The sequence below is a fragment of the Amphiura filiformis genome, chromosome 11, assembly GCF_039555335.1.
Source record: "Amphiura filiformis chromosome 11, Afil_fr2py, whole genome shotgun sequence".
NCBI lineage: Eukaryota > Metazoa > Echinodermata > Ophiuroidea > Amphilepidida > Amphiuridae > Amphiura > Amphiura filiformis.
In genome coordinates, this window is record NC_092638.1 from 36,240,972 (window position 1) to 36,256,228 (window position 15,257).

Below are 15,257 nucleotides of genomic sequence, written 5' to 3' on the forward strand. Positions count from 1 at the left end.
CGGTAGCAGTTTGGAACCTGAAAAGCGCGAAAAATAAATGTAGCACGAAAATGTCCACTTTTACAGTACATGTATTCGATAGCACAGACCACTTGGTTAGTCCATGGTAAAGTCACAAATTTTGCCAGCCGGTGTTTAAAAATATTGCCTCCCAAGGGTGGTAATTTAAAATTAATTTCAATAATTTTGGAACTTTCCACAGGTTTATACCAGTGTTGTAGGTCTCGAGACCAGGTCTCGGTCTCGAGACCATCTCGAGACCTGGTTTTGCAGGTCTCGGGTCTCGGATGTCAAGGTCTCGGTCTCGGATCTCAAAAGTCTCGGTCTCGGACCTCAAAAGTCTCGGTCTCGGGCGTTTTTAGTTCGAGACCTGTCGAGACCTGAAGAAAAAGATTTGACTTTCTGTTGTTGATCATTACTTTTTCCTTACCCTAAATTTCAACGAATGTTGAAGAAATTGTTAAGAATAAAGATACAGAAATCATTTTTATGATACTGACATGTATGAGGTTAGGGATTTAACAATATGTGGAGTTATAAATGACTCAAAAGTGAGCATGTTCGGATGTGAATGCTAATTAGCTTCCGCCGCCACTCTGATTAAGCTGGGGTGGGGTACTCAGTACAAATGGCCAAATGGGGGACGTAGCAATTTCAGCCTTTCGGTATATCAATGACCTCCTTTTTTCTAAACCAAATTTGGTATTTGGATGGGTCCTTTTTTTTCAAAATTTTCGCGGAAAATAGCTCAATTTAGCCAACATTTTTGAAATTTTCACAAATTTGGAGGAAAAGTTGCAAACATTAAGACACATTTTGTTAAATATGGGTCCATTTTCTTGAAAAATTGGTACAGTGATGGGTCTCCTTTCAAATTCCCAGCTGCACACCCCTACCCAAACCAAACTTGAGTATCCCCGGATTAAACCAAGGTCTCGGTCTCGGTCTTGGTCTCGGAACTTAGAGGTCTCGGTCTCGGAAAGGGTGGTCTTGGTCTCGGAAGGTTTGGTCTCGGTCTCGATCTCGGACAGGCAGGTCTTGGTCTCGGTCTCGGTCTCGGACATAGAGGTTTTGACTACAACACTGGTTTATACACCTTTGCCTGGTTTGTATCATGTAACATATCTTTGACATATTATCAGATACGAAAATTAAGTTGTATTTGTTAACTTGAAGCTTTATCTTTGAGAACTTGTATTGACCGAATCAGTATTCACATTTTCCCATATATCTAGGTTCTGTCGCATGCTTTGAGCCTGGTAGCTCAACTGAGTTCATGTCAGACCAGTCATGTCAGCCTTCTGAATAACCATCCCCATGGAGAGGCGGTAGAGGTCCTCATGTCCATGAGTCGTCAAGTGGTGGCAGCATTCTGTGCACTCGGAGGATTCAGGGAGAGTGTCAAAGTTGGATCTAGAGTTCAGGTATGGCAATGAATAATTATTTATAAATGGTGCTTGTAAATTATAAGTGTCTGTTGTTGACATTGTCTGAATGTTTCAATAAATTTCATGGGAGGGTATGGCACAGTAGCCAGCAATAGAGAATCACAAAGCAGCTTTTCATATACAAGTCTCAAATTAATACACACAATTTAAACTTAGGAAGGAATTTGAAGGAAATTCTCAACAATTTTTCATATTTTCTTCAGAAATGCTACACTTTAATTTTAACTCTACCAGTCGAATTATCAGCCTCTAAGAACTATATTGATTGGTTACAAAGAGGGCTATATCATGTATTGAACCAATCAGAGATATGGTAAGAATAGTCAGTTGCTCTTGAAGTAGGGGAGTAAGCTTAAACTTGCTTATATATAAAAGCTCTATTTTGATTGGTAATTTAGATGCTTATATCATGTAATTAACCAATCAGGGGTACTGTAAGAAAGGCAGTAGTGCTCATGAGTTCAAATACAAGTGGTGATGGCCTAGCACAGTCTGTGTACAGCTCTTATCACCAAATTGCACCATTTTCATTTAAAGTTTCCTAGATACTGTGTTCCTTGAACAGTTATGAGTACAAATCTTTATCTTCCTATATAGGTTGTTGGTGAGGGATCCAGGCCACTAATAGGCCAGGTTGTAAGCATATCGGAACCACAAGGTATAGCAACAGTACACTTTGATATACCTGCTGGGAACAGTATACCAAGAACCAATAACACACTGGAGGTGCCATTGTCAAGACTACAGCCACCAAGTAGTGAGGTACGTCAGGGGTTTTTTATTGACAGAATACATGATTGGATTTTAAAGAGGAAACCCTGCCAGAGCAGTTCTTCTAGGGTGAACCAAAGTTACCTGGTTATCAAATTAATCAGTGACAATGTTATCTCCGAATTTGACAGGTGGTAATTAATGCAATAACATTAAAACATAATTAGCACCTGTTAAAGTCAGAGATAACCTTGTCACTGCTTAATTTGATAACCAGGCAGGTTTGGTTCACCCCAGAAGAACTGCTCTGGCAGGGCTACCTCTTTAAGGCAAATAGACATCAAATGGAAAGTACAGTAACTTGTATTGTCTGTAATGAGCGTGCAATTGTAATTTGCAAGTATAGCAAAAGAAGTCCCATCCCACATCAATTTCGCCCAAATTAATGACACTTAACAAAATTCATAACCCATAACCCCACCGGTAAAGCCCATTCCCTAAAATAAAGTTGTTATTTTATAAAGTTATCATCTAGGAATGTTTTATATTCATGCATGGTATATGCACTTTTCAATCTTTGAAGTAGCCAAACCTCCTCCATGGACAGAGTGAAAAAAGGATACATTTCTTTAAAAGGGCATATCTTCAAAAGTTATGAGTCGATTGAAATAATTGTTTCGGTTTATTAAAGCTAACGGGTAAAGGCTTCTTTACATACCAACATATTCTTTTCAATCCTCTTTTTCTTGGGACCCCCTGTATTTTGATCAATTCTAGAGAATGTTTTTGTCTCATTGAACTATATTACGTTTTTTTACAGACACTGCCCCTTCAGCAGCTTTCCATGACAGAGAGGGTAGTGTCAGCATTACATAACCTGCTGCTGCCCCGGAAGGGGAAGAGATGTCCCCAGTCCAGGTGCCACTCCCTGGGGTAGGGGATGGTAGTAGTCTAGCTATGGCAACATGTAGAGTCATGGCTGAAATCAGATCAAGGTATGTATGTTGATAATGTTGTTATGACCAGGGACAGGCGATTTGCGCGGAAAAAAATAGCAAATTGCGCGGAACTTTTTTTTTTCAGTGCAAATCATGTATCCCTAAATTGCGAGGAATTGCGCGGAAAGAAAGTTCCGCGCAAATCGCCTGTCCCTGGTTATGACCCAAGTGAAAACAGTTTATGATTGTGGTTGGGCGGCGGTATTGTAAATAAATATGTCAAGGGTCATGTTTAGTTACCTGATAATGATTCCATGAATGTGGGAAATGTTTGCTTTTTAAATGGAAAAAGTGTACCCAGGGTAACATATAGCTTGTTACTGTAACTTAAAAAAAAAAAAAAGAATAAATGAAAATAAGGAAGACATACAATGTATATAATAAGGACAAATTTGTCAAGGAATTGTGAGTCTCAAATCTGTTAAGATTCTGAACTCTCAGAACAAGATGTGACATTTGAACGCAAGTATTATTCATTTTAAGAATGAAAAACTTAAGATTTCATGTTATTAAATGTTTATATCATATGTTTCCATGTTGTAACATGGTGATTCTTGTACAAACATATTTTTCATTGTAAAAGAACATTAGTTGTATTAAAAATTTAAAAAAGTTATACATTCAACCAAAATATTATGATTTTTTCTATCAACCAGAGCCTGTGCAGTACTATCATTACACATGAGGGAGCCATCGTTTGCAGCCGAATTTGTCAAACACTCATCTCTTCCACTAGAAGTGCTCAAATCACTTGCCCAATTGTGTAGCCCAGGAGACAGGGCATCGGTGCTGGACGCTCAGTGTGAGAGGCTACGCATGCTGTACAGAGACTGTGCTAGACCACCGCCACCTCCTGCAAAATCAGTCACCAAAACAGTAAGAATTTTTTAAATATGAATTTCTTACTTTTGATAGTCAGTATTGTCAATGCATTGGGGCAACTGTTTTACATGCGTATCAATGTGGCATCTTTAAACGTGCATGCGTACGGCAGCACTTTGAGGGAACATTCTCGACCTGAACGTGCATCCAATGAATTATGCACTGATGTTACTGACTCACTGAGTATAAACATACTATATGTACAAAACCACCTACTTTTTGTGATTTCTTTTCAGACTCGTGAGATCCATTGGGACACCAGCAGAAGCTTCCCACCAGCTCGTTCCTGCCTGTTTTCACACAACCTCACAGCCGCTACATTCTTAGGTGAACCAAGTGCTGGTAGTGGGCTACCTAGGGGAGTTATATGCTATGCATCACAACCAGTACCAAATCAGGTGAGTTTCATAACTTTATGGGTGCTACCTGTAAGAACTATTTTGATTGGTCACAACCAGTGCCAAATCAGGTGAGTTTCATGACTTCATGGGTGCTACCTGTAAGAACTATTTTGATTGGTCACAACCAGTGCCAAATCAGGTGAGTTTCATGACTTCATGGGTGCTACCTGTAAGAACTATTTTGATTGGTCACAACCAGTGCCAAATCAGGTGAGTTTCATGATTTTATGGACACTACCTATAGGAACAATTTTAATTGGTCACAGCCAATGCCAAATCAGGTGAGTTTCATGATTTTATGGACACTACCTATAGGAACAATTTTGATTGGTCACAACCAGTACCAAATCAGGTGAGAACTAGTTTGATTGGTCACAGCCAATGCCAAATCAGATGAGTTTCATAACCTTATGGGCACTTCTTCTAAGCACTCTTTTGATTGGTTACAACCAGTGCCAAATGAGGTGAGTTTCATAACCTTATGGGCACTACTTCTAAGCACTCTTTTGATTGGTTACAACCAGTGCCAAATGAGGTGAGTTTCATAACCTCCTGGGCACTACTTCTAAGCAATCTTTTGATTGGTTACAACCAGTGCCAAATGAGGTGAGTTTCATAACCTCCTGGGCACTTCTTCTAAGAACTTTTTGATTGGTCACAACCAGTGTCAAATGAGGTGAGTTTCATAACCTCCTGGGCACTTCTTCTAAGAACTAGTTTGATTGGTCACAACCAGTGCCAAATGAGGTGAATTTCATAACCTCCTGGGCACTTCTTCTAAGAACTTTTTGATTGGTCACAACCAGTGTCAAATGAGGTGAGTTTCATAACCTCCTGGGCACTTCTTCCAAGAACTTTTTGATTGGTCACAACCAGTGTCAAATGAGGTGAGTTTCATAACCTCCTGGGCACTTCTTCTAAGAACTTTTTGATTAGTCACAACCAGTGTCAAATGAGGTGAGTTTCATAACCTCCTGGGCACTTCTTCTAAGAACTTTTTGATTGGTCACAACCAGTGTCAAATGAGGTGAGTTTCATAACCTCCTGGGCACTTCTTCTAAGAACTAGTTTGATTGGTCACAACCAGTGCCAAATGAGGTGAGTTTCATAACCTCCTGGGCACTTCTTCTAAGAACTAGTTTGATTGGTCACAACCAGTGCCAAATGAGATGAATTTCATAACCTTCTGAGCACTTCTTCTAAGAACTAGTGTAATTGGCCACAACCAGTGACAAATCAGGTGAGTTTCATAACCTCCTGGGCACTTCTTCTAAGAACTACAATCAAGTGCAAATTTCCTGGGACACTTGTTCATATTTCGCGCCTCTGTTCAATAAAACCGGTCATATGAAGTTCACCATGTGATATTTTATTTGTATAGTTTCCAACCTATTTCGAATCCCCTCCTCCCCACCAACCAATGTTGGAGCAAAAATATAGGCCATTTAAAAATGAGGCGTTTGGTATACAACATTGAATAAGGTGCGGGAGGGTCATTGAACTATGAAAGTGTCCCAGCAAATTTGCACTTGATTGTATAGGGGATGCGAAAAAATAATCTATTAATATCAATAAAATCGCCATAACTCTCGAACGCGTTGCTCGATTTTCATAATTTTTTCAGTGATGTCAAGATAATTTCATGATGCATTACATGATTAGCCAATTTTAAAAATTATTAAAATAAACATTTTTTGAATATCAAACCCTGCAATGCATGCATTTTTCAAGGAATATTTGACACATTGATTGCTTATATTAGAGTGGACATATAAATTCTCCTTTGGAAGAATTTACAAACATAATAAAAGCAAACCAAATAAGAAATTAAGAAAATATAGAAATAAATAGAGCAGAATCATGATGTTTGTCTCATCATTGATCTTTCAAACTCATTACCCTATTTCAAATGCTATTATCGGAATGCACGTTAAACTCTTTAATATAGGCCTTCAACTACCCATCACAGACACGCTAATTCAACGTAACAATGCCATGCCAAAAAGTGTATGTACAATTATATACAATAACACATTTTAAATGTGCTTATTATTGGTATTCAAAAATAAAAAAGAGATAAAGAGCAGGATTTAAAAGGAAACATATCGGCGACAATGAGCTTCGAACCGTAGCCCTCATGATCATAAGGCTGTACGCAAAACCACTACACCATGGTTGAGCTGTTGTTATTCATGCGAATGTATTTATAACAAGGATAACAAGAATTAATGACGCAATAACGGTCTACCAGAATAATATAACTTAAAAGTTAATATATATTTATTTAACATTATGGTAGACCGTGCTCATTTGGCTTAAATGGAGGAATAATTACCAATAAACATATCAAAGTTAGGAAGGTATGTATAATGTGACCGTGTATATTCAAAAAATACGTTAGATAAATGCTGAATACGACCAAAACATGAGTTTTAATGAATGAATTCATTAGATCGAAGCTCAATAACACAATACAGTAGCATTGCAATGATAGGATTAAATACGCTGAAATCGAGTGCAATTGTCATCAGTCTCCGGTGGCATATAGTTACTGGCTTTGCTTCTCGCCCCAGAGAACGCGAGATCGAATTCATGTAATGCTGTTTTTCTTTCTTTCTTTTTTTTTTCTTTTTGTCTTTCTTTCTTTCTTTCTTTCTTTCCTTTTCTTTCTTTTTCTTTCTTTCTTTCTTTCTTTCTTTCTTTCTTTCTTTCATTCTTTTGTTTTTCTTTTTTCCTTTATGTTACCAATTTACATTTACATTTACCAATGAACTAAAGGGAAACAATTGTTTTGTTTTATGTTTTTTTTTGTTATTTCAGTAGGTATTTTTAACTGATTGTACTCTATATTTCCAATATGATTTAATTTTGATTAGTTTTAAATTGTTTTAAAAGTGAAATTTGAGATAATGCGCTTATAATAGCAATCATGTGTCAAATATGCCTTAAATAATGCATATATTACAGCGTTTTGATACCTAAAAATATTAAGTTTGACAAAAAATGACAATTAAAGTAACCAAACAAATGCGCAATGTTATTTGTTTTAAATTAGTGAAAAAATCATGTCAATCGAAAGCAACGCGCGTTATGAGTTATGGTAATTTTACTGAAAGTAATAGATTATTTTTGTCTTCTTCAATACAATCAAGTGCAAATTTCCCTGGGACACTTGTTCATATTTCGCCCTCTGTTCAATAAAACCGGTCATATGAAGTTCACCATGTGATATTTTATTTGTATAGTTTCCAACCTATTTCGAATCCCCTCCCTCCCCCACCAACCAATGTTGGAGCAAAAATATAGGCCATTTAAAAAATGAGGTGTTTGGTATACAACATTGAATAAGGGGTGCGGGGAGGGTCATTGAACTATGAAAGTGTCCCAGCAAATTTGCACTTGATTGTAGTTTAATTGGTCACAACCAGTGCCAAATGAGGTGAGTTTCTTCATAATCTCATCCGCACTACCTATAAGACCTATAAGCACTGTTTTGATTGGTTACAAAGAGGGCTGTATCACGCATTGAGCCAATCAGAGATATGGTTAGAATAGACAGTAGTCACTATTTTTGATTGGTTACTCAGATCATTATATCAAGTAATTATCCAATCAGAGACTTTGTACAAAAGGCAGCAGTGCCAACAAAGTTGGAGTTTGCTAGAAGTGACTACGGAAGAACAACACTTGCGGGCATGTGCCCTCCGTTTATCGCAACCAATCAAAATATTTCAATTTGGCAGGTAGTGTAAAAACTGAATGGTATGATGTGCCATCATAAAGTAGGTTGAGAAACAAGTTACATTTAGATCAGAGGAGGCTTAAAGGCATTCCTACAATGCACTATGATTGGGAAATTTGATCAATATAACCTAATCTTAAAGGCAAAGTCTCCATTGCCACACACACAAAATGGTAATTTTAAAACTGCAGCCTACAAGCTAATAGTTGAGACTTATAACTTATATTTGAATTTCTTACAGGAAACATTCATATTGTCCCACTGCATTAATTTTATTCATAAATCTCAATGTTTTGAATGTTAAATATAAAGGATGAAAACCCCAGATACTTGCACACAATCCCAATGCAAGGTATGGTCAACTCGGCCACATGTGTACAAAAGCCAGACATTCCAAGGTCAGAAACCCCATTGGGTTATGGGAATGCCTTTAAACATCCTCTGCATTTAGATTAAACATTTGAATTTTTCTGACTTTTTTCACTGCAGGCCTCATCTTTCTATTGGGAACTAGAAATATGCTCTAATGGTGATGCAGGGGATGAAGCTGGTCCGTCTGTGTCTTTTGGATTTGCACCAGCAGCCGAGAGGAAGGAGGGCGCTTGGACTAACCCTGTTGGCACTGTGCTATTCCACAAGTAAGATTTATTTGCTAGCTGCCTGAAAATTCTGATCAAATTTATAAAATCTAAATTTTTTTAGAAATTTGGGCGGAATTCTAGGATTCAACTACTATTTAGACTTAACCCCATGAGAATTACCTGCTGATTGGCTGAAAAAGAAGTTTTCATTATCAATTGGAGCAATCGTCAACATTGTTAGAATAATTTCACCATGCAAAAACATTGGGGTGAATTATTTGCAAAGCTCCATTCTGATTGGTGATTAAAGTAATGATATCATGTAATTGACCAATCAGAGGCAATGTTAGATCGGCAGGTAGTGCTCGCGGGGTTAACCATCATGACCTAATGTAACACAACACCTTGTTCCACTACCTTCTACCATCGTGATGACAAATTCTGCTTCATTAAAGAAAGTTTATGTGAAAAAAAAAAATGTTGATGTCACTATTTCTCTTTCTTCCAAGCAGTAGTGGTAGAGCAGTTCACTACAGCGGCGCCAGCCTTCTGCAATGGAAAAGCATCCGTCTAGATGTCACATTAAACCCAGGAGATATCATTGGCATGGGATGGGTCAGGAATGCAGAGGGTGCTGCTGCAGCGCCGCCACATGGTCAAGCGGTCAAAGGTCATGTGTTTATGACGTACAATGGTAGAAAGTTGCCCAATCTTCTGGAGAGCGTCAACGGAGGAATGTGGCCAGTTGTACACATTCAGAAAAAGGTATTGAATAGCACTGTATTCTCATTTTGAATTGAATGATGGATGGAATTGGTAGTAATTAGTATAGAGCCTTTTTTATTTATTATTTATTGCAATTTCACAAGACTAAATCAAAGCAGTAAACAACAGACATGTCAGCTAGTACCGTTTCACCGTATTTCATACGGTAAAACATGATAAAAATGCCACTTCTGTTAACCTGCAAAAATACGGAATTTGACAACATGACCAAAATAATAATGCCTCTAAAAGATAAACAGCTGCAGTAATAGACTGTCGACTGAACTGACATCGTCTTGATCCTGTATAATTGCATGGCAACGTAGGTGTCATTTGATTGGTTACTATTTGTAAATAATTCATAAAGTTGACCTGTCAACCAATCGGCATGCTTGTATTAAAAGTGCTCGGCAGCATAGGTTTAGCGCTATGCTGGTTCTATGTAGCTTTCATCGCCATAGATATAGACTGAACAGTCGAGTGGAGCCCAGTGGGAATGGTACCAGTATTCACGCTTGCAACGAAGCACAAGTTTAGTCGTATGTGGTTGATTTTCAGTTTGCGTGTGTGTGACACACAAAAAAAAAAGATTGGAAGAAAACAGTGTTTTAAAGACAAATAAGCTGCTAAATAGAGTTTATTATGAAAAGAAGAGAGACATTCGCAGTGCAACTTTCATTTTGGATTTTATTAATTTACAATTTACTTTCTCTGATTTGGCTTTCTACCTTTAAAATCAAGTGAACTAACCCCACAAACCCTGTATTTGTGATATTTTTAAACATGTTTATTTTTCAACCAACAGAACACAAGAGTTCGGGCCAACTTTGGTTCTCATCCATTCGCGTATGCAGAAGGTCAAAACCACCGAGACGCTGCTGTTGAGATGACCGATCACGAGGAGATCACTGCCAACTTTGGGGAGCTACCATTTCGCATGGTGGAGGAGAGTGATAATGAGGGGATGAGTCTAGAGGCTTTATTAATGGATACAGGGGATCTGACACCACCGGGACCACCCTGTAGAATAGTGCAATCACCACAGTCTTTGCAAGGTAACATATCTGCTGCCCTCATAAGTCAAAATGTGCTATTCCAATTGAAATCCATACACCCCCAATGAAAGACATGACCTTAATCTCCTCATGGTAGATGCACTGGGCTTTTTTAATACTTCCTACACACAGCCCACATCTGGGTATTTCCCTTCCTTGTACAGCCAAGATGCACCATGACAAGATTGGTATTAAATTATTCGCAATGCAAATTGGGTGAATTTCAAAACTGTTCGTAATTATAATTAGATTGCCGCCATCATCATACACACAACTCGCAATACTGCAAGTTGTGCATAGGATGTGTTATAGACCTTTTCTTATTTTTAGTTGTCAGAAAAGAAATGACTGAAGCAAGAACAATAAAAAAAAAGAGTGGGTTAAAAACACAATAAAACTAACTTGTTTTACTAAAAAAGCACACAGTTCACAGCACATAACGTTTTTGCAAAGTGTTTGCAAGACAAAGCTCTTTCCTTTTTCCTTCTTTTTTGCTCCTAACTAAGACACACTTAGTATCCTACTCTCTGTTTATTGTATGTTCAATATAATTTGCCATAAAAAATGTACAAATCTTAAATTGTTGTTTATCGACAGAATATGACACTGAACAATCAGTCCACTACAAACTAAGCCAAAGTTATACCAATTTCCCCACCACGGGACCAGACGTGAGGATCATCACCACGGCAACACCAGAGGAGGATAATGAAGATGAGGAAGGAGAGGAGGACATGCAGGAAGATCATCATGCTTTGCTGGTCAAGGCGTGGGAGAGTAAAGTCTTCCCGGTGATTAGGAGACGCTTCCGTAACGAGGCCGAGAGACGCTCGGGATTGGAGCAGATCAAAGGAGCTCTACAATTAGGTAGGAACTAATACATTATCTTTCCGGATCTGTAACTTTTTGGCAGATTTCAGCTTTTTTTTTTGTTGCTTAAAAGGTTGTTTTATTTTCAATTTTGTTTTATCCAAATTTCATGCTGTTTTCCAGCTTTTTTTGAACATTTTCAATTTTTTTCACTAAATGGCAGTTTCAAGTTGGTCTTTCTCAAGGAGCCAAAATGGGCTATTCCAGTTGAAATCCATACACCCCCTGTTGAAGACATGATCTTCCACACAGAGGGTGTAGATTTCAAATGGAGTCGCCCATTCAGGTAACCCAATTGGAAATTGTTCCCAATTTGTTTTTGTATCAAATGTCAAGCTACAAATAGATTCAATGAGTATTTTGAGGTCATTTGTGAACAGAATGTGTGTATTTCAAATGGGATTACCTGAATAGGTGACTCCATTTGAAATTCACACTCCCTGTATTGGAGGTTAAGGTCATGTCTTCCATAGGGGTTGTAGGGATTTCAACTGGAATAACCCAATTTGGAGCAGACGACCCTCAATGAGCAACTCAATTTTGAAATTGCACCCCCTCTGTGGGAGATTAAGGTTATGTCTTCCTAAGGGGTGTGTAGATTTCATCTGAATAGCCCATTTTGGAGCAGACTACCCTGAATTGCTAAATCCATTTGAAATATATACTCCTAGGCCTGTGTGGGAAATTAAGGTCATGACTTCCGTAGAGGGTGTATGGATTTCATCTGAATAGCCCATTTTAGGGCACATGACCCCATTTGAGATCTAACACCCTCCTGTGTGGCAAATTAAGGTCATGACTTCCATAGGTGTGTATGGATTTCCACTGGAATAACCCAGTGTGATCACTTTGAATAAATCACTTCTTATTCTAAGTGCATTTTTCTTTTGTGTACAGGTATGACTGACATAGCAAGACAAACAGTTGAGTTCTTATACGAAGAAAACGGTGGCATGCCGCGAGACCTCCATCTTCCTACCATAGAAGACATCAAGGCTGAGGCAGCTAAGTTTACCATCAGTAAAGTACGCAAGGGAACTACGGTGGTTATCAGGCAGCCGGAAAACATGGCGTCGTCTGGCGGGACTGTGGTACCAAAGTTTGCTGTGCGGGGCATGCTGAAAACATTTGGGCTGACTGGAGTGGTGCTAGATGTTGATACAGTAAGTGTAGACAAGATGTTAAGGTCATTCATTTCTTGATAGATATGGAAAATCTTGTGTGTCATATTTTCAACTTTTATACCAAATTAAGACAAAATGTAATTTCAGAATAACTATAGAATACTCTCCACACTCTGCAGGTTTAGGGTTAATATTTTGTATAGGGGCCTTTATTTTTCTGGCTGACAGATTCAAATTATTTGTAATTCCTGTATGTTGAGACCAGACAGATTCAAATGTTTTTCAAATTATTTGTACTGTTGTTATTTTTAAGTAATTCTCAAACAAAAGTGTATGTGCCAAGCATCGTGTCATCATGCCTAGTAACAACATTGCATAGCGGAATTGGTTGTTTTTTTCCCCAACCTGTGTGTAGTATACAGCATCATATATGTGATTGAAACTTGTATACCCACTCTTTCTCTTTCAAATCGTACATGTCGTGTCCGAGAATTAAATACAATAACAGTAGAGTCCTTTATTTTGAGGGCAGGCAGATTCAAATTATTTGCCTCCCAAATCAAAGTGCATTATCAGCTATATATTATTCACTTGTAGATGCATTATTTGGACGATGTGAGTAGACAGATTCAAAAGCACCCGTCTCCAGGCAGAGTTGTTTGATTTAAACCACGCCGATTTAAATCATTGATTTAAATCGCAATTTAAATCACTTGATTTTTTTTTAAATCGCTGATTTAAATCAACTTTTTCATTTTTTACCATTTTTGATGTAAGTTCATTTCTTTTTAGATTGACTGTTTTACTTCATTCCTAATGTTTCTACAAATTTTGGATACAATTAAAATACCACTATGATGTCACTTTATCTGTTATTCATATTCAAGGTGCAGAATTCAACAGGTTTTTCCCATGATTTTACCAAATTTTCACATGTAAAATCATATTGATTTTTTTTGTAAATACCTGGTAAGATTGTGCACATGACTAGCATTCCACTCGTACTCTTTTGACTTTATCATGGGGTATAGCAGTTCTTGGAATAAAAAAAAAAATTAAAAAATCCGATTCAAATCAAAAAATTCGATTGAAATAAAAAAAATCTGATTTTTTTTGATATTTTCAAAATAATCAACAAAATCAACAACCCTGCTCCCAGGACACTTATAGTCCCAGCAATAAATAAAACAACCTGTCAAGGACTTGACTGATCAACATTAGTAAACTAGTACAAAATTTCACTGGTTATTTACAATATGTTTTACACATTTACCTTTCAGAAGCAAGAATTAGTACAAGTGGAAACATACCTACGCAGCGAGGGCGTTCTTGTTCGTTTTTGGTATCCGTTGGATCTACTAGAGCGTCCTAATGCAGGATACAGGCGGAACACGCTCACAGGCTTGTCAAATCTGGATATATCCAACATACATATACACAGGTAATTAGTCTTCTAGATTCCAAAGCTTATTAAGCCAAATTAAATGGCAAGGGCTTCTCTATTTATTCTTCCTACACACTTAGAACCACATAGCCAGTCAGAATATCTGTTACAAATAATATGCGCTGTGTGTTTGTATCCTGTAGGATTGTCTTGAAGGTGGGTGCATGAATATTGGTCAAAATTTCCGAAATGTTATTGTATTTTAAATAGCAGAAATTGCAGAAATTCTTTGTCGTGTATGACCAGCAGGGGAACTTTGAATGGATTGTATTATTTAATCTTTCATCATTAAAACTAAACCAGAGGCATTTAAGCCTAACAACTGTGTGAAGCTTTTCTTCAATATCACCTTATTTTACCCTTCACAGAGAGCTGCTACGCTTGTTGAAGGAGCTGCCTCTAGGATGTGCTGTCGTGCATCGCCCTCATGGAGCTCTTAGGTCACTGTCAAAGCCCAGAGGTCATCGAGGTCATCCCATGCTCTTTGACCTCATCACAAGCTGCCGCTAACCCAGAACAGGACACATCACATCTGCAGTTATTGTCTAATGAATTGCTGGCTTCACCCCAGCCTGATGGCTATTTGCAGGTTGGTATACTGTATAATGGGGTATTTTCGCATGTTTTTTTTTCCAGATTTTTGTCGGTTCTGAACTGTTTTGGTTTCCTTTAATCGTGGACTGAAATAGCTATATGTGACCGTACACCACGAATGAGCCGTAAATGTCCGCAATTGTATTCTGAGTTACAATGTAAAATGGGCATGAAGGTCGTATTCATAGGTACCTCAATTTGGTGCTACGTGTACCTCATTTAATGAGATACACATAGCACCAAATTGAAATACCTATGAATATGACCTTCATGCCCATTTTACACTGTAACTCAGAATACAATTGAGGACATTTACGGCTCATTCGTGGTGTACGGGTCACATATATTGAAGCCTATGGATTAAAAATATATTTGTGAGGTTTAAAAATTGTGAAATTGCATGGACAAAACCTGTTCTGAACTTCAACTTCCATTGAATTTATTGCAGCAGAATTTTCCCGTATATTTCATATTGCTACTGATAGTACTGCATTTTTACATTGGCTGCCATTTTGAATGCAGAAGTGAATGATTAATTTTGCCTGATATATGGTTAAGCATAATAAACTTTTTTTTTTTTATTTGCCTCTAAATATTGTCCTTTGTTTGAAAAAAATTGTACCCCCAGGTGTTTATTACTGA

The 15,257-nt window shown here is 37.7% G+C and overlaps 1 protein-coding gene across 1 annotated transcript in view; it reads left to right on the plus strand.

Annotated features, from left to right (window-relative positions):
* The window catches only part of LOC140164796 (probable E3 ubiquitin-protein ligase HECTD4), a 105,438-nt gene that overhangs the window by 53,693 nt on the left and 36,488 nt on the right, over positions 1–15,257 (plus strand). The window contains 14 exon segments of the mRNA XM_072188162.1: positions 1,236–1,424; positions 2,046–2,210; positions 2,980–3,058; positions 3,061–3,154; positions 3,814–4,033; positions 4,276–4,437; positions 8,672–8,820; positions 9,276–9,528; positions 10,334–10,583; positions 11,181–11,450; positions 12,351–12,616; positions 13,858–14,018; positions 14,392–14,440; positions 14,443–14,610. Coding sequence (XP_072044263.1) covers positions 1,236–1,424; positions 2,046–2,210; positions 2,980–3,058; positions 3,061–3,154; positions 3,814–4,033; positions 4,276–4,437; positions 8,672–8,820; positions 9,276–9,528; positions 10,334–10,583; positions 11,181–11,450; positions 12,351–12,616; positions 13,858–14,018; positions 14,392–14,440; positions 14,443–14,610 — 2,475 coding nt within the window.